Here is an 18,516-nt window from a genome sequence, read left to right as displayed (position 1 = left end):
GCACACGCAGTTATTTTTGCATTCATTGAGCTTCAAGTGTGTTGATGGAAAAATGTTGCTGGTTTTCGGTAGCCAAAATTTGGTTCCCTCTTGTTTTGCTGTTTGCAAAAGGCAGAGACAAAGAATTACTTATTTTAGATTGCTCATTACCACGGCAGTTTCAGACACCAGCTAATTGCCCTCCATTCAGTCATTACAATTAACTGGTCTTTTTGCTCTGTTTGAGTATATTACATATTTTGCATATTTCAACAAAAATATGTCATTATCAGAATGAAATGAATGGAAGTGGGAAAATTAATAAGCTAAGTCAGTAGTTGTGCTGTAAAGGCTTATGCATGCAAAAAAAAAATCTAAACAAAAGCTAAATTAAATCTTTTATTCTGCTCCACAATGACTCCAGACTTTGTTCGAAATTCACTGAATGTATTTGCAGCGTATCTTTTGTCTTTCATGGAAATTGCATGATTTCACTGTAAGTTAATGTCCAGATTAACAGAAGTGGCAGTAATTTTCAGGCTTTTGTCAAACTCTGTTTTTCTCATTATTCCTACTTTTCAAGTCTATCATAAATGACCATTGGCAGCTTATATTGCCGTGGTCATCCATTTCACACGCATATGGCCCAAACACTCGACAGACTTTTTGATGCCTCATTCCTTTTGACTCCACTTTACAGCCAATGGTCCTATCAAAAATAACTGTGTCCATGCTATTACACTTCTTTGTTTCCTGTCACTATCGGCCGGTAATTGCTGTTTTTATTGTAGCCTCTTAAAGGCTGGAGTGTAAACTATAGGGCAAGCCTCGCCACTGTGCTGTAAGCTTAATCGCGTGGCTGGAAATATTTGCTCGGTCTCTCAGCGTTGCATGAGTAGATGTGCCGTAAAGATGAAAAATATGGAAAATCAGAACATAGTGAGAGTTTTATTGCATATTTTATTGTGAAATGTGGCTAACTTTTATCTTTATTTACCTTATAAAAATGACTCACTGTTTTGTTTTACATGTAAGCTTTGTGTTCGGTAATTTGTAACAGTAGAGGAAAGTTAACAGAGTTAAAAATGAACATTGTGTGACATTGAAATGTCCTAGCAAGAAAAATGACAGGATCAGCCATTTCAGCAACTGACGAAAACAAATGACAAAGCCCCCGAGCAGATGTAGAAATTATGACTCTTGCCCATCGGGAAATCGACTCCTGTTCATTTCCAAGTTCCCTGCCAAGACTCAATGCTACTTGAAGGATAACTTTGGTGTTTTATACGTTTTTCTTATTGTCGACAGATATCAAGAAAAGATAAAAACTAGTATTGTTTATGTACTCCAAAAGCCTGATTTAACTATTTTCTTGGTGCTATAGAACCTCGCTATTATCCCCAAATTAATCAAAACACATAACTCACTCACACTACTATACAGCATGCTGTATTTGTGCAGTATAAAAAATGTCAGTACTATTTGGAAAATGCTTCACAGTCTAATAACAGTAATCATTTTTGCAGTTGGAGAGCCTGTAAAGTGTATAGTCAGATTCATGTCTCTTTTCTTAGCCTATTGTGTCCATATGTTTACTTTGGGCTACATTTCCTTTAAAGGTGTACATGTGTTCACTCCAACAAGCATGAATATATTGTATGCACTCATCAGCCGCTAATTTAGTTATAGCTTGCTAGTATTTGATTGGACCATCTTTTGCTTTCAGAACCACTTCAGTTCTTTGTGACACAAATTCAATAAGGAAACGTTACTCGGAGATTTTGGTCCATATTGACATGATAGCATCAAACAGTTGCTGCAGATTTGTCAGCTGCTGACTAACCAATGATGTGCATCTCCTGTTCCACCACATCCCAGTGGTGCCCTATTAGATTCAGATCTGGTAACTGTGAAGGTCATTTGAGGCATCCAGTGAACTTACTCAAATGTTCAAGAAGCCAGTTTGAGATGATTTGAGCTTTTGACATGGGGCATTGACCTGCTGGAAGCAGCCGTTGGAAGATGGGTACACTATGGTCATAGAGGAATGGACGTGGTCTGGAGGCTGTGATATTTAAAGGATGCTCAGCTTGTACTAAGTGGTCCAGAGTCTTCTAAGAAATGTCCCCTACACCATTACACCACCATCACTAGTCTGAACCAGTGATAGAAGGCAGGATGGATCTAGGTTTTCTTATTGATTGTGCTAAATTCTGACTCTACCAGGCAACATTTTTCCAGTTGTCTATTTTGGAAATTCAAATTGTAGCCTCAGTTTCCCGTTCTTAGATGACAGGAGTACGGACTTCTGCTTCAGGGTTTAACATGTTTTGTGTTCTACTGCATACATTGGTTGTAACAAGTGGTTATTTAAGTTATTGCTGCCTTCCTGTCACCTCGAAGCAGTCTGGCCATTCTTCCCTGACTTCTGGTATTAACAAGGCATTTTTGCTCAAAGAACTGCCACTTACTGGATGCTTTTTCTGGGTTTTTTTCCTGTTCTTTTTCTGTAAATCCTAGAGATGGTGAGCAGTTTCAAAAATTGCACATCTACCTGAACCAGTTGCTTCAGTCCCCTTTCTGCCCTACCTTTACGATCGGTTTGAACTTCAGCAGGTTGTCTTGACCTCATCTAAATGTCTAAATACAATGAGTTGCAGCAATGCAAGTCAGGCTGCTTAGATATTTACATTTACAAGCAGGTGAATAAGTGCACCAAAAACGTGGTGTTTTGGTGAGGTAATACAGGCATGCTGAAAGGGAGAGCATTCAGGAAACAGTTGAAACTTACATTGTCTCGTCTTTTTTGATAAGACAGCTCTTACCAGTCTTAATGGAGCTTTGAGAGACTGTTGGTACAACTTTATTCAGTGCCTCAGTAATTCCCTAAACACAGCCCGAAATTGGGTATTATTTTTATTTGCACAACTGTTTGGTCACTTTGTTAACCACATGTTAAAAGGCAAGCATGACCCACATGCAAAAAGCTTTCCCTCCCCTTTTTGTTTAGTAGGATGATGATTCCCACACCCTGTGGCGTGATGGAAACACCGAATTCTACTTTACTTGGACTGTGATGGCTTACAAGAGCCTCACAAGAACTACACTTTGGACACTGTGTTTGTAGTAGATTCAGATGTAGTAGAGCTCAATGGAAACCATCATTAAGCTAAGAAATGTCAAAAGAAAATTTATAACGATCGGTACTAAGAGGATCAGAGTTCACTTTGTGAAGTGTCAGGGATTTGTAATATCCAGCAGTCCATTTTCTTATCCATATTAGGGTCTGGAGGTTATCCAAGCTGTCATATGGTCACCAGTTAATCATAGCGTAAACACAGAGAGACAGACATTCACGCCTAATAATGGCCACTGTTGCTTATGTAAACTGCAGCAAGCGCCAAAAGAAACATCACGCGCTGTGCTTTGATGTCGTTTTGGCTTTGGCTCTCGATTTTTGTTACTTTGGTACGCTCAGCCAGGTTGGAGACATGAGTGTACGAGTGGGTTGGTCTTTGGTTTCATTTCAATGATCAATGTTGAAGCGCACAAATCCCCAGATTGAAGAGAGAGAGATGCAGCAACAACTTGAAAAGTGAAATATTCTGGAGAAACCTTTGAAACGCTTAAGTTAATGATATCAAGTGTATCTACAGAGTATCTCTCTTAGAAGACCCACTGTAAAATAGAAAACATACACACAAAATAAACTGAATGTAACACCAAGGTGCAGATCTGCAGCTTTGATTTACTTGGCGCCATAGAAGGCATCATGCTGCTGTTAGGTTGTCTTGCTGTAGGTATGATATTCCTTTTGTTGCCAATAAAGTATGTTATTGTCAGAGGAAGTTGGATGGAGAGCTAGTTGCAGTGAATCAGTATTTTAAGCTTCTCTTTTAAAGCTGTGACAGCACTTAACCACAAATCTGTCAAATTACCAGTGCACTGGGTGTATTTAGGGGGCTCTACAGGGCCTTGTGTACGGCAGGCAGGAAGGCAGGCCGGCGTGCGCCTGTGTGCGCTCGCTGAAATAGGAAGTAACAGTTTAACTGCTATATTGATCTCAAGAGTGCTAAGGGGTTTAGGCGCCAGTCCAAGGAAAATAGGGGGTAAAAGAAAGCGGTGTGGGGCTCGTCCCTGGTTTTAGCACGCTCGGCTTTTCTCCCCAGCCACGCTTGATTCAATGGTAAAGATCTGTGGCTGCCCATTGAAGTTGTACAACTGGTGCATTGAGTACTGTATGGCTCTGTGCACTCTGCAGTGCTCTATTGATTGATGTGTGAAGAGGGATTAGTAGGTGGGAGGGAGCTGAGGGAAGGGAGACGCTGGGTCTCAATGAGCGATCAGAGGCGGAATTGTGGATGCAGCATGTGTACAATAAAAAGGGGCAGATGTCACATCTTTGGTGAGGCCAAGCTAGACACCCGGGGGTGATGACCTGCTTTTCTGTACATGTTGATGGTTTTCATCCTTGTGAGTTCAAGCACTGTTAGCAATTGCATATGTGTTGGAATATATCTGGTCCCTGCAACAGCAGAAAAATACACGACCTTGAGTGACGAGCAGCTAAAAGTCCATCCTGTCCTCTCAATGCCTGAGAATGAGCTTACTAGTGCACTTAATGCCAAAATAAGCTTCAGTCACGTAAACACTCATTTTAGTCATTCCACTGCGTTGCTTCAGCAGGAAAAAACATATTTGGTCTGAAAGGGGAAAAAATGACATTACCAGACAGATTCAAAACAATTCATTCACCGTGACTTCCCTGACATTTCTTAGATTTCCTGTCAAGTGGAATCCCGCCGACATCCATTTTGCTTCACCAGCAATTGTGAAAAGCAAGCGACCTGCATATCCATCTTGTTGTGCTGTTTGAGTGAGGGATCCAGGTGGTTTCTCACTGCTTGCCCATCACTCTCTCTCTGCTCTCCTGTTGCTCTGTCCCTGACAGGTGGTGCTGAGGGTGGAAACAGCCAGGAGGGGAGTCGGGGATTTCATTGATAGGGTGTAGACGGTTTGAATGAGCAGTGAAGTGAAGGAGAAGAGGACAAGGAGGAAGTAGGTAGGAAAGGGGTTAGTGGTTGGGGAGCTCCAAAGAGGTGGACATGAGGTTGAATTCGGGCCGTCCAGAGTTAATGGGATCAGACGAGGTAGAGAAAGGGATATCGGTGCTGGTTAATGTTTAATCCCCCCATCCCCAACCCCTTGTCTCTTGCCTGCAGTTCCCTGCATCTGATAATCCTTGGGCTGCCTCTCTTCATCATCAAGGTGTCGAAGGGAAGTGCCTCTGTAAATATTTAATTGGCTGCAGCATGCCGGTGTTAATTATGCGGGTGTGTTTTTCCTTTGCTTTGCTCTCTGCCCCAGCATTTCTGACTGTGTCCTTGCACTTTTCTCCCCTTTGATATTAATATTTCCCTATTGCTCCCGCTTTTATGGTTACTACTAAGGCCAATACTGGTATTATCACGCAAAACTACTGCTACAAAACTGCTATATCTGCTTCTCTTGATGTAGTTACTGTCAGTACATGCTGTAATTCTGTATTCCACTACAGCTTTTTCTCTTTCTCAGTAACTTTCTTTCACCTCGCCCCGGTTATCAATCTTCAGCTTTCCCCTTCCACCTTGTGCTATACCTCTCTCCTTCTCTTTTCAATTTCAAAACCACAGCAGCCCCCTTTAAAATGGATTATTGTTATGGGTTTCATTATAGCCTCTGCTGTTATCCGTCTTGACGCCAATCATGCTTTCAGAAGTAGCTTTCCCTCCTCTCTGTGTTTATTTGATCGTCAAGGGCAATGCGAAATAGATGAACAGTACAAAGACAGCCTTTCAAGGACTTTGCAGGCTAAAGTTGTACAGCTCAATAGGGCTATACTCATAAGTGTCTGCCAGTAGCAAGTGCAATTACAAACAGGCGCATGTAAAAGTCAAGAGAATACAAATCACATAATAGATGTCTCGTGGGTACTGAGCAAGCAGCCTTGCAATGCTTTTACAGACAAAAAGACACAATATAGGGGAGCACAGAGACAAAAACACTGGACCACAAGTGGAGGGAATTATGACCATGTCTACATATGGGCAGCAACAGATAAAGTGTTATCCACAGATGAGCAAAAGAGGTTTCTGCTTCTGCAGGGTGTATAAAAACAGAATTGAGTAGCAATGCAGTAGTATTGTGTAATCCCCCAGGCATCCCCGTACAATTTTATTCTCTTAAAATGTCAAATCCAGACTTGAGGCTCAATGCTATGTGCAGACAAAGGCTTAAGGGGGTCATCTGGACAGGATTCAAGGATGCATTTGTGTCTATGCATGTGCATGTATGATTCTGGAGGAAGGAGGTTCCATTTGTGTGCTAAGCAGGTCGTAGCAAGGACGAGAGATACCAGTAGGCATGACAAGACTGTATCTGGCGTTGACAGCAGCGAGCAGGGAAATTCAATATGCCGGTGGCCACACCAACACCAGGGCTGGCTCTGTTCTTTATTATTCATTCTCATCAACGTTTTTCCCCATCCTTGTTTCAGTGTAGTAAAACAAAGTGAAGATAAAATATTTGTGTGTGTGTGTGTGTGTGTGTGTATGTGTGTGTGTGTGTGTGTGTGTGTGTGTGTGTGTGTGTGTGTGTGTGTGTGTGTGTGTGTGTGTGTGTGTGTGTGTGTTAGGTAAGCTAGGTAGCTGATCGTTCAAGATTCCCCGTTGGCAAGCACACTCCTTAGCTGGGTGTCAAGATTTCTGAATCATCCAGGTGGGTGCAGTTTATCATCCTATATGCTGAGAGCCCCAGGAGGGAGAAGAGAAAATGGAGGATTTGAGTTAGGGATCAATAAAGCTGAATGCAACAGAGAAATCGAAAGTGACATCTGAAGATTCTGTTTTGGCCATGAAACAGCACAATAGTGGTTCCACACAGGCCTCATTATTGTTTTGTTTGGCCGCGTCTGTTGTGTTTGACCAGCGACATGCTGTCATTCAGTAAGATGATGTTTACGTTTTGTTTTACACTCAACACTCCCAGTTCACACTGTGGAGCCACTCTTTTTGTTCCTTCGTCAGTAGAAGCAGGTACTGACTAATTTCCATCAGAAAACATTGTTTTATCAGGTAGTTTAGACACCTGTACTGCTGCGTGTAGAACACAAATTCAGATCAGGTAATGCATGTTTGTGTTCATGACTGGATGACTTGGATGGTCATTTCAAAAAAGGAGTACAGTGAACCCAAAGCACATATATTTCTATTTACAAATTAGGGCTGCCAGAAACAATTATTTTGATAGTCGACAGTGTCACTGATTATTTTTGCGATTAGTCGACTAATCAGATCATGCATCCATGCGCACATGTGAAAACTATAACTTTAATCTCAGCCAAACTGATTTACTCAGGAACAAATAAAACACTGAAAAAAGCCAAACAATAACATTTTTAAGTTTTCTAAGTGACTTATATATCATGACCTGAGTAGCGAAAGACCGCGGGGGTTCTGAAAACGATTTGCCGGCAGTCCGGTGTTCTCACCGGCTCTAGTGAGCCTTGACCTTCCGGTCAGCTCGTCTCCAAAAACGTCGGAGCACTTTTGCAAATATGTGATGTCCTGATAAACTGAGCAGATATTTGAAGTTTACACAGCTACATTCTCGCCTGAAAATATCCTAAAAGTTTATTTTGTGACCCAGAAAGAGTAATAAGAGTAATATTAAAACTAAGTAGCTGTCGCCATTGTTGGAAATTGGAATTGGCTGGGCTGTGCTATGAATCCTGGGATAGGTTGGGCCACGAAGGATACACCCGACCCATCTTTCAAATCTGGGGAAAAGGAGGACGCATTTGTCGGAGTCTTCGAATTTGGACAGCCTTCGTCGCATCGCTGTCACGTAATCAGCCTGTAAATGCGAAGGATGCAGCCCCTGAATTTGGACACAGCTACGATACCGAAGACTGCTCCTTCTTCTTCTTTGGCGTTTAACGGCAGCGGGCATCCTTGTAGATGCATTGCTGCCATCTTCTGTTTCAGTCCATTATTACACTCTTAAATCCTACTGCTTATTCCTGCGTCCTTCAGGATCTTACAAAGCTTCAAACGACGTGTCAGCTATTAAATTAGTCATCAACGATGATGTAGTCATGACTAGTCGACTAGTCGTGGCAGCCGTATTACACACACACACACACACACACACACACATATACATGTATAGATAGATAGATAGATAGATAGATAGATAGATAGATAGATAGATAGATAGATAGATAGATAGATAGATAGATAGATAATATATAAATGCATGTTGACATCATTGTTTCAACCTCTTTTCTTCACCTTTCCTTACAAAGCACCATGTAATTTTGGGCATATAGCCCATCCCTGTGGACTTGGTTTGTATGCTTTGCCGTCTGTATTTTTATCAACACGGAGTCGTCCACCTGTCAGGCTCATAATATTATGACTGCTTTTTACAGAATGCTTTTCAGGAAAGTGTATGGTCCCCGCACTGCTCCGAGGGCACCTTTGTCTCAGGACAGAAGTGTTTTCTCAAATACAAATGCTGGTCCCGTTGCATTGATGCATTCGAAGTGACAGGGGTCAAAAAGGGTTATACAGTGGTGAGCGTGTGCTTGAGTCAGGTAGATATTATGCTAAATGTTTGTGTAAGTGTGTTCCTCTGTGTCATTTTTTTGACTCCCGTGTGCCTACATGAAGTCACATTTGTATTTTCCTCAGGGAATGCGAAGGGAATCTTTTCTATTTTTGCTGTCACGGTGGCCTCCTTTATCTCGATGGGTTTGGTTCATAGAAGAGCGTGTGGGTGTACTCCCAGACTTGCTCGTCTGTGATTTGTCCTGTGATTCACTGTGGGAGAGGAAGCGTGTGGTGAATGTGTTGACCTGGTTATCATGTTTTGCGGCGCTTAGGAGCGCAGGCAGGGTGATACAGGTTTTAGAATGCAAGGTGCCAATCGAGCTGTGAAAATGGGAATTGAGTAGGGAAATGGGAATAGCTCCCTGCTGGTTTGTAACCTTCGCAATGTTGTGTGGAGCATTCAGCGTATGCACACATCTTTTATTCAATCAATGTGAGTGCATGTGTGTGCTGCATGCGTGTCTCTGTGTTTACATTATTTGATAGAGTGCGCCTTTTCTCTGCATGTGCGTCTGTAATTGTGTCTGTGGGGTAGCGTATTCATGACATCATGTCACACAACAGAATTGAATTAACCTAAATATAGTCTAGTGGGTAGAGAGTATAGAGCACTTGAAAGGGAACAGCTGAGGGCTTGAGCTGAGGACCATCTAAGTCTTAGATGGAAAGCATAAGCACTGCAGCGGTATGCAATATTACTCCAGAGTAAAAACCACAGACAGCTTTTAAACACTGGACATGATGGCTAATGCGCCCCTCCTTTAAGCTGTTCTGAGAGGAAGGGAGAGATGAAGCCAGTTCTGGGATCCTTGGCCAGCCTAGATAGCGTAGCAGCAGCACCCATTAATGCGATTACAGCTTTTAGTGGGAGATTTTCAGGGCCAGTTTTATTCTGAGACGTCATTAGTTTATCCTCCTTTCTTGTTCCCTGTCGGTGTGTCAGCAAACAAATATACACATTCACATCGAGGAGCAACCTAAACCCAGACGCTCTGGTTGCTTATACGCAAAATGAGCCGCATATGCACTGGTTCACATGCATGTAACCAACGCATGACTTAATGAACACTTATGCGTGATTATAGCCTATATTTGCCATTGTGCAGGCACACAAGTCATTCCACACTTACATTTACAAAAAGTCCAAAAAGAACAGGCACAATTAGTCTTTATTTAAGAGATGATAAATTAGTCTGTAGTGCAGTTAGCACAACTGTCTGCTATGCAGTTTGAAAACCTTTTGATTAGCGGTCCAAAATGTGCATTATAATTCAGAAGCCTTTGTCATTATTCTTTGTAATCAAAACATGATTTCACAAAGACCCTCCTTTAATTTAAAACTCCTATTTCCCATTTATTTAGTGGTGCACTGCCATTCATTTTGGGTCTCATCTGTTCGAAAATTCTTATACGGCATGCTTAACATGTCTTGGAATTTGTGTGGCTGCTTAACAAACCGTGAGGTTCTTCTTAGCAACTCAGTGCAGCAGGTTCATTTCATAAAGTCACCATTTATTAAACCTCTAGGCTAGACAGCAGCAAAAGCCTATATTGAGGTCATCTTTCAGGCAGTGGGAAGAAAAGATTGTCAGAGATGGAGGGAGGACACAAGCCGCGATATCTAGTGTCATGCTGTGTTTTGGCAGAGTTTAGATGGACAGAGCCAGGCGTCTTACTGGGGAGCGGCTTGCCTCAGTAGGCAATATCACTGCCAGCATATAAGGTCTTTGAGTGCGGTCCAAAAAAGTTTGCGAAATGACTTCAAACTGTTTACTTTTTTTTCTTCGTACCTGAGTGTGTCGGACACTCAGGTAAGCACTCAGGTGCTCTCAGGATTTGTGTCTGTTCTTGTGTCAGTTTGTAATATATTTTTGTGCTATTGCAAGCATGTGCCTGTTTTCTGTGTGGGTGTGTGTGTGTGTGTATTGGTAGGCAGGATGAGCATCCCTTCTGTTACCGTTGCTGTCCCTTCATTTCACGCTCCGGCAGCTCCGCGTGAATCCTCTTCCCTTTGCTCATTATCAGTGCTGTTCAATGAACGAGCAGCCCACCAGAATGCGGGGTAAAACCAAATCATTATTCAAGTATGGGGGTCAGTGCAGACATTGTGACTCTTTTGTTTAGTATATTTATTACTTTCCCTTCAGAGCAAGCAGGATGCAGGACACATCTCTGGCCTGAATGATTTTGTGAGGTGGTCGATCTTTAAGTATCTTACCTGAGATAGATGAACACTAGCGGAGTGTCTGGTGTTTTTATTGGATGCTGATTGCACTCTTCTCTCATTTTTCTTGGCAGGGTCCAGCGTGCACGGAGCAGAATTCGGGCACCTGCCGGACAACATTACAGTGCTGGAAGGCGAAAGCGTTACTTTGAGGTAACTCTTGATCCTACACCTGCACCGACTGATTACATGAAAAACATGTTTGCCTTCCCACCACCTGTCACACTGGTATAATTGCCAATCCTCTGTCACATAACTTCAATTAGGCATCCTATCCTGTGCCATATCTTCCATCTCTGTTTATTGTAGCTAACTGACTAATATCTGTCAAATGTCACTGGAGTCATCCAGTCCTTCTGCAGTCATATTTTCTTTTAACTTAGATGTAACAGTAATGAAGTCCAGTCCTGCTCGGTTGGTGGACCGTCTCTGCATCCAACCACAACTACCTAGCTGTGAGTGATAAATCAAAAATCACAGCTTTTCCCTGCTCCCAACCAAGCAAGAAAAAAAAAACAAAAAAAAAACCAGCCAACTTGCTTTTTTTTCTCCTTGCATAGATGTGACCTGGCTTGGCAGTACACTCAGCAGTGCTAGAAAAATAGTACCCCCCAAAAAAATTCAAGTCAACATTACTTCCATCACCTTTAAACCTACATATCTCCAACAGCTCTGAGCAAATTCTCAAGTTCCCTTTTCCTTTAAAAGAAGACTGGCCTTCCACAAAGATCAAAGCTATTATTCTGAAGCCAAGTACATTCTGTCAATTTTCATTAACATGAAAATGTCTCTCTAAAAAATTTAAATTAAAAACGCTGGAAACTCCATTCTTTTCAGGAAATTTAACTTTAATGGTTCTATTAATAAATGAAGTAATGTGTATAGGATTGTTTTGACACCCCCCCCCCCCACCCCCCTTCATTTCCTTCATACAAGGTCTTTTAAAGTTTTTCTTTAGACACTGGCTACTTTTTTGCAGTCCTTGTACTTGAACATTTTCAAAGAAAGGTTTTATTGTTTGTTTGTTTTTAATGTATTTATATATTTATCATATATTTATTTGTTAAGTCAGTTAATGACCTATGAATCAGTTATCTGTAGAAGAAGAACCTACCTCAAAGGATAAACCAGTATTGTGTCTTTACAGAACAACAGAGAACCAATTTTGGGGCACTTTGTTACTAGCAGCCTGTTGCAACAACACATAATTTGTTCTCATTTCTTAGTTGAAACTATGAAAAATGCCACAGAAAGCAGAGTTTGACAGGCGTAAAATAGTTTTTTTGCACCAACAAAGTGATTCTCACAGAGCTATTAGCCAAACAATATGACATATCTCAGCCTAGTGTGCAGTGTGTCTTTAAAAAATTAAGGAAACTGGACGAGTAGAGGACAAAAGCGGCAGGCCTAAAATACTATGTGCAGCAGATAACCAGTATCTGAAAGTCATGTCCTTAAGAAATTAGAACAAATTCAGCAAAGACCTGACACAGGACCTGAGAGATGCATTTGGCAACTGGTTGATCCATCTTCTGTTCACTGAAGCCTCATCAAAAATGGTCTCGGTGGAAAGGTGGCTGCCAAAAAGCCATTCTTAAGGAATGGAAACAAGGGGAAAAGGCTGAGAGAGAAACATCTGAGGTGTGCCAAATTACTCAAGAACTGGACTGAAAATAAGTGGCAACAGGTTTGACGCAGTGATAAATCCAAATTGGAAATTTTTTGGTTCAAGTTACTGTTAATATGTACAGAGGACGTCAGGAGAGGGACACACGCGATGAATGTTGAAAGCCATCTGTAAAACACAGTGGATGTTCAGTCATAGTTTGGGGCTACATTTCAGTCAGTGGTGTTGGGTATCATGTCAAAATTGATGGAAATATAAACTCAGGAAAATGCCATCAGATTTTGATTAACCATGCAATACCATTGGAAGGCGTTTAATTGGGAGCACCTCCATTTTTGAGGATGATAATAATCACGAACACACAGCCAGTGGAGTGAATACCTGGATAAAAAAAACACACAATGGAACACTATCATTCATGGATTGGACTCCCAAGAGCCCAGACCTTAACATTATATTTCATTTCAAGCAGTATGGGATCATCTTGACACAGTGCGGAACAAAAGACAGCCAACAGCCAAAGAAGAGTTTTGGAAAGTCCTTCAAGAAGCCTGGTGAACTATTCCTGAAGACTAGTTAAAGAAATTACTTGAAAGCTTGCCTGAGAGACTTCAGGATGTGTTAAAGAATAAAGGTGGTCATACCAAATATTGACTTTAAAGCTCATTAGAAGTTCCTTATACAGTATACTGTATTTCCATTTATATTTTCACGTTTCCCAATGTCTTAGAAAAGTATAAACAAATAAGGGGTGGCTCACTTTTGGCTTATTCTAATAGATAACATTCAAACTCTGCTCTCAGTGTGACTGAGAGCAGAGCTGTGCAGTAGTGTGGCTTTACGAGAATCATCTTATTTCTGGCTATAAACCGTGTTCTCTATCACATCGAGACTATCTCTCCACTCCGTTACATATTCCACATGTACGATGAATGACTCCGCCCTTTGTCATGGTGCGTGGACACTTCTTTAAGACACTTTAGCTAGGCTAGCCAGAGTGTCTTACGTATAAAACACAGCTTACGTATAAAACAGCTGTGTTCAGCGCCCTCCTTTCGAACCCCTGGACAACACTGACCTAAAATGGCTGTCCCTGAAAATGGTCTTCTTGCTAGCCCAACCCAGCATTCCTGCCGAAGGCCCTGTCCAAATTCCACCTGTCCCAGTCAGTTGAGCTATGAAGGCAGCTTAGTGCCAGGCTGCCGTGTGCTCTGTCCGTGCTTTGGCTGTGTGCTTCAGGCATACCTGGCTGATTAGGAGGACAGACCAGCGCTTTGTTACCTTCCACTCCGGGATCCTGTGCAGACCCCTGTCTAATTCCTGGTTGTCCCGCTGCATCATGGAGGCTATTCGGCAGGCGTATGCCTCTTCAGGGGTGGCCACATTGTGGACCTTGAGGAGAAGTGCCAGGCTCTCAGCGATTTGTGCAGTGGCAATGTGGTCATCTGGATTGACCTTTACTAGGTTTTACTGCCTGAATGTGACAGCCAGCCCCTGTTTCGAGGAGTGTGACTGGATATCCCTGTGTGGCAACCTTTGTCTAGACGATCATCCGGTAGAGCGGCTTGCTCCATTGCGATCCTTGCATCTTGCAGGACTCGCTGATGCAGACTGATGCCTTCCCCACACCAGCTCAGGCTTTGCGTCTGGAGGGGTCTTGACTGGGTCGGCATGTAAATATGTATATTTGTAAATAGTTTGTTTGCAACACCTCAGTGATTGGGTGTGGGTTGCACTGTCACTTCACAGGGTATCTTAAAGAGTAATAGCAGAGTGTCTTAAAGAAGTTTCAACGAGCCATGGCTGGGGGGGCCGAGGTAATTCCCTGTACATATGGAATATGTAAGGAAGTGGAGAAATAGAATCTCAATCAGAGAACCAAGGTTTCAAAGTAACCGAATGGTCCCACTGTTAATTAGAGTGTGATTTTAGAACGGTTTAAAAGCTTCGACCGGGCTGTGAAGGCATGTTTCTTACTGAAATGTGTGTACAAGTTTAGTCTGTGCCGGTCAGCAGATATCTGTCATACAAAAGACTAAAGAGCTTTATAAATAAACTACATTTTAATGTAAAATCACTTGTGCCCAAGTGGCACAAATACTTGTGTTATGCTTGAGACAATGCTGTTTTGTTAGCTTTGATGCGGGCCATTAAGATGAAGCGCATTTGATGCTATTATGGTGCTCATTTCCTCTGGGCTTGCAGTCCTCTAGCAACATCATCAGTGCAGAAGTGATTAATTTTAAAAATAGATTAATAGAGCGTTTGTACACAGATAATGAATTTTTATGATGTATTCTTTCTCAATTCAAGCACACAATGCACAAACAGAAAACTAAGCATAATTTAATCTTAATTATTAAAGAGTATTCTCTTCCTTTATTCCTCTACCTGCTAGGAACACGAACATTCGCACATGCCTTCTAGGGCATTTGTTAATAGTTTTCAGGTTTACCTGTTTTATGGGGTTTTTTCTATTATGGTGCTACTATTGCTGGCCTATCAAGTGATCTAAGATTTACTTTAGTTAAAATTTATCCAGATCAAGTCAGTTAAACATAAAGACAACAGTTGAAGCTGGGTAAGGACATCTAGTGGCCAAGCCAGGAATTAAAGTCTCACCTTTGGCACCTTACACCTCTTCTGCACCATGCCTCAGACTTTCAGCCACTTTTACTCAAACATGCCAACAGGCTTACATCAAGACTTAAAGTGTGTGTATTTTAGACTGTATTTAAAGTTTTCTTCCAGATAAAAACAATGTAACTAAACTGTAACTAATAATTTACAACCGCTTTTTGTAGTAATGTTTTGCTAAGCTGCTTTATTTATAACACCATTAAATGTCAAAGACTTTACAGACAAATCCAATACAAGTACAAGTAAAAGAAGCCTGTGGTATTGAATGGAGAGACATAACAAATACAGTTACATGGCCTAGGGTTACTGAATGGATTGATGAGTATGATAATGAGGTGACTCATAGGCTATAGCCTTGGCAGTCACAGTCTTTCCACCTAATTGAACAATCAACGCTCACTATCATTATGAAAACACCAGAAGAGGTACTATTTTAGGAGACTGCTGTTTCTTTTACTGAAACTCAAAGACTGAAGCACACATTCAGCTGTAATGTGCAGGCTGCTCTGGTGGCTCGTTGATGCTTAACACTGTACTAAAAGAGAGGATATGCCTAATATGGTCATCAGGGGCATAACTCTTTGAGCACATAAGTCCCACCCATCTCCCATTTGAACCGTTTGCAAGGGGCAGCCAGTCAGAAGAAATGGGTCTAAAGGGAGGGAACATGAGCTAAAACAACTCTGTTTACAAGGATGAAGTGAAGGGCAGCAGCCAGAGCAGATAAGTAAGGATCTGTTATAGTCCAGGATTAAACATGTGGAGCTTGAAATGAGCATGTGTTTTATATAGATAGATAGATATAGATAGATATATGTGTGTGTGTGTGTGTGTGTGTGTGTGTGTGTGTGTGTGTGTGTGTGTGTGTGTGTGTGTGTGTGTGTGTGTGTGTGTGCGCGCGTGCGTGTGTGTGTGTGTGTGTTATTTGTAAATTTACCAGCTTTCACCTAGACCAATGAAATATTTCAGCAGGTTTAAATATCTGGGATCAGCCATCCAAGGCAAGTGACGGTGGACAAGAGAGGTGAAGAAGAGAGTGCAGGCAAGGTGGAGTGGGTGGAGACAAATGTCTTGGTGATTTGTGACAGAAGGATAGCAGCAAAAGCGAAAGGTGAGGTTTACAAGCTGGTAGTCAGACCTGCTATGATGTATGGTTTGGAGACGGTGCCACTTACAAAAAGACAGGAGGCCAAGCTGGAGGTGGCAGAGCTGAAGATGTTAAAATTTTTTGTTAAGCGTGACCAGGATGGACAGGGTTAGAAATGGGTACATCAAAAGGACAGCTTAGGTTGAGCAGTTTGGAAACAAAGCATCGCAAAAGCAAGGCTGAGATGGTTTGGACATGTGCAGGGGAGAGATAGTGGATGGGACAAACAATCCTGAATATGGAGCTGCCAGGCAGGAAAAAAGAGCACGACCACAGAGAAAGTTCATGGATGTTTTGAAGGAGGACGTGTGGACGGCTGGTGTGATGGAAGAGGATGCTAGGGGTAGGGTGAGATGGAGATGATTCGCTGTGGTGACCCCTAAAGAGAGCAGCCGCGAGAAGAAGAAGATATACTGTTTATATTACACTTGTTAATTACTTCCTGTTTTCCCCGCAGATGCCGTATTGACGAGGAGGTGACCCACAAGGCCTGGCTGAACCGCTCTAATATCCTTTTCACGGGGACTGATAAGTGGTCTCTGGATAGGCGTGTGACGCTGGTCAATAGCAACAACAGCGACTTCTCCATTCATATTGACAAGGTGCAAGTAACCGACGAGGGGCCCTACACCTGCACCTTCCAGGCCAATAACAAGCCGCGCATCGTTCATGTCTACCTCATTGTTCAAGGTCAGCAGCTGGGTTCAGTCAGAACAGGAATCTATTATAAGTGGCTGTTTATTGCATCCGGTACTCTTGGATAATTTCCCTAATATATCCAGTGTGCAGATTTGATTGCCAGTGATGCCGCAAAAAAGTATATATTACACCCATGGTACTGTAAACTGCCCTGGATCTGATTAAAAAGTTTAATTAGGCTTTTTGCTATTCATCCAAACATAGTGCTGTCAAGAGGGTGTGATTGAAGTCTGACTTCCATGGAAGCAATTAAGATGGTTTCTATGGCAGTGTGTGTCAGCATTAGTTTTCTGTAAAATCATGATTGAATGTATACCTAAAATGTATGATAGACAACTTAGTCATTAATGTTTATGATGTCTTGGTGTTTAAGGTATTTATATTTATATGAATGTGAAATTACTCGTGTCTTCAAAGCTCAGCTGGCCTGTGTATGTGTGTGTGGCTACAGTGACGGAAGACTAGTGCAGTGACAGATGAGCCCATTTGTTATTTTCATGTGGGCTGTTAAGATTACTTGTCTTTATAAACAGAAAGTTAGGCAGATCAGATGGATGAGCCTGTATGTTGAGTAGATGAGGTACGCAGGAGGCTGTCCAAGTGCCTGACTAAATAACTGACAGTACTGGACCTCGACTGGAGCTCAGTCATCAAGTCAGCAGCTAAGTGAGTGAGTGTGTGACTGATCCTTAGTGACATGATGTATCGATGCAGGACTGCCTGGAGGATGGATCTAAGACCTTTTCCCCCTGCATGTGTCAGTTTTTATGCATATTTTGGGGCTACGGAGTGCAAAATGTAGCCATACATCACCAGCAGATTGAGACCAAAAACTTTTAATAGGATATATTAGGTAAAAATTACAGGGATAAAAACATGAGGTCTGGCTCAAAGCTCACAGGTGGCAGAGACAATGTCATCTGCTTTGCTGGAGATTTCTCATCACACTGCAGCCAAGTAACACTCTTGTCTGCAGGGTCCAAAGCTTGGCACAGATGACCATATATACCCAATTAAATGCTCAATTCCAAGTCGCCCACATTTCCCACCCTTGCTTGATAACACACAAAATAATTACACCCTCAAGTCAGTGTATCAAGCAGGAGCAGCTTTACCACCACTCCAATCTGTACTTTATTGCTGCAAGGATTCAGCTCCAGCAAGATAGAGAAAAGTATCTTCGGTAGATGTCTCACAAAAAAGCAATCTCAGGGCCAGGCTCATTAAAAACAATGATAATGGGCTATTTAAATTCAAGGGCCACCTCGTTATCAAACTAACTACATGCACAGCATCCCCAACACTTTGAGTTAGGGCCAAAATGGTTTTCAGGGGTGGTCATACTCACTGAAACAGTAGAAGTAAAAATTCCTCCAATGCCACTTTTGCAAGTGCCCTTTCTTTTTCAAGACAAAACTAGAGTCAGTGTCAAGAGAGGGAAATGGTAATATCCATTTGCAGGAATTTAGGATTGCTGCAAATGGAATGAAGGAAGAATATTGTTGCACAGTTCAGTAAACACTCAAGCATAGATCATTAATCAGTGGAT

General features: G+C 42.0%; 1 protein-coding gene across 1 annotated transcript in view; it reads left to right on the top strand.

Moving 5' to 3' along the window:
* Positions 1-18,516, top strand: part of iglon5 (IgLON family member 5) — a 103,329-nt gene that overhangs the window by 73,188 nt on the left and 11,625 nt on the right. Inside the window, exons 2-3 of the mRNA XM_063485755.1 lie at positions 10,929-11,007; positions 16,726-16,958. Coding sequence (XP_063341825.1) covers positions 10,929-11,007; positions 16,726-16,958 — 312 coding nt within the window. The remainder of the gene's footprint in view (positions 1-10,928; positions 11,008-16,725; positions 16,959-18,516) is intronic.

This window comes from Pelmatolapia mariae, linkage group LG10_11, assembly GCF_036321145.2.
Source record: "Pelmatolapia mariae isolate MD_Pm_ZW linkage group LG10_11, Pm_UMD_F_2, whole genome shotgun sequence".
Lineage (NCBI taxonomy): Eukaryota > Metazoa > Chordata > Actinopteri > Cichliformes > Cichlidae > Pelmatolapia > Pelmatolapia mariae.
Note: the sequence above shows the minus strand (reverse complement) of the source record. Positions and strands in the feature narration are given on the sequence as shown.